The following is a 1,586-nucleotide window of genomic DNA, read 5'->3' on the forward strand; positions in this document are numbered from 1 at the left end:
ACACACACACACACACACACACACACACACACACACACACACACACACACACACACACACACACACACACTTCTCTGCTCTGTGACAGTAATCTGAATCTCTGAGTTGTGGACAAAACGAGACATCTGAGGACGTCCTCTTGGACTTTTTAGGGGTAACAATCAACATTTTTCACCATTATTTGACATTTAAAGGCCAGCTGTTCAAAACATCTAATCTGGATCAAAAGGATCTGGATTTTGAAATCACATTTTTTTGCTATTCAGGATCAGGTAATCGGTCTTACTTTTATGCCGGTTTATCAAAGCAACATTGGGCTGGATTACCTGGATCCAGACCTTTTTCAAGATTACCAAATCCGGATTCCCAGTGCCCTAATGGGGACAACATATCCCAACGTGGGCTACCAGCTATGGAAAGAACAGGTAGAAGATCCAACATGGGGGGATAGGGGGGTCTCCTTCATAAATAAATATATAAATAAAAAAAGCCATGGTATAGTATGTTGAAAAAGTCACCGGAAGTGTTCCTTATTTTTGAGACAAAACACAAAAACAACATAAACATCCACTTCCATTCATCATTTCTGTCATGGCGCCTCATCTGAGCCACAACAAATAAAACACAAATATATATGAAATACATTGTGGGAATATACTACCTAACATATATAACATATATAACAACGCCTCACCCTTGTCTTCAGGGGCTGCTGTCTCCTCTTGACCCTGGTTGTCCTCCTCCACCCCTCCTCTTCCTCCCCCCCATCCATCCTCCTCCTCCTCCTCCTCCTCCTTCTCCACCCCCCAGTCGTCAGCGGTGTCCCACCACTCGGTGGCCGCCGGAGGAGCCTCCTGAGCCGGGGCGGGCCGGCTGCGTGCCCGGTCCTCCGGACACTGCGAGCGGAGCACCGTCCAGCAGTCGGACCGGCCGCTGCACGCGGCCCCCGGGCACGCGAACAGGTGGAGGTTTCTGTGGTAGGGGGAGGCCTCCAGGGGGCAGTACACCTGCACCACGTGGACCAACGGGGCCGCGCAGCGAGCACAGCGGGGGGCCTGCCGCGAGATGCCCGGCAACCAGTCCGGGTGACCCCCGACTTTGTTGGTCAGAAACGAGGTCGCGTGTCGTCTCGAGTCGATCTCTCCGTCACACAGACCGAGCAGGGTTGGCTCGTGAGTGGGGGGGGAAGCCATCTCTCGACCCTCACATATAGACCGTTAATATTAATAAATAAGCAGTCTATGTTTTCACGTGTTGGAAACACCGACCGGAAGTGAGCGGTCCGGATCTGCTATAGTGGTCCACGTGGTTCGGTGTAGGCGTGGGGATTGGTTGAGGCTAGGGAAAGAGGACCAGGGTAAGCCAATCAGAGGCAGAGGAAGGCGGGCCACGAGGCACGTCTTTTGACGTCGACACGTCTGGTGGATCCGATCTAGCGTCTGTCGCCCAGACCATAGACATAATAAAGATGAATAATACAAGATACATATAAAAAAGTAATATATAGTAAGGTGTGTGTGTGTATATATATATGTAGAGAGAGAGAGAGAGAGAGAGAGAGGGAGAGAGAGAGAGAGAGAGAGAGA

At 50.5% G+C, this 1,586-nt stretch overlaps 1 protein-coding gene across 1 annotated transcript; it reads right to left on the reverse strand.

Moving 5' to 3' along the window:
* Window positions 1–599: 599 nt before the first annotated feature.
* On the reverse strand, window positions 600–1,293 carry LOC117948981 (programmed cell death protein 2-like). The gene is made up of 2 exons (XM_034878951.1): window positions 685–1,293; window positions 600–603 (listed from the first exon to the last, which is right to left on the reverse strand). Exons 1-2 carry the CDS (start codon window positions 1,191–1,193, stop codon window positions 600–602), a joined length of 513 nt encoding a protein of 170 aa, XP_034734842.1. The 5' UTR covers window positions 1,194–1,293.
* Between the last annotated feature and the right edge of the window lie 293 nt (window positions 1,294–1,586).

The sequence above is a fragment of the Etheostoma cragini genome, chromosome 8, assembly GCF_013103735.1.
Source record: "Etheostoma cragini isolate CJK2018 chromosome 8, CSU_Ecrag_1.0, whole genome shotgun sequence".
Classification (NCBI taxonomy): Eukaryota; Metazoa; Chordata; class Actinopteri; order Perciformes; family Percidae; genus Etheostoma; species Etheostoma cragini.

What these genes read in the sequence shown, in the direction of transcription:
- LOC117948981 (XM_034878951.1), bottom strand. Translation starts at nt 1,193, where the DNA reads ATGGCTTCCCCCCCCACTCACGAGCCAACCCTGCTCGGTCTGTGTGAC.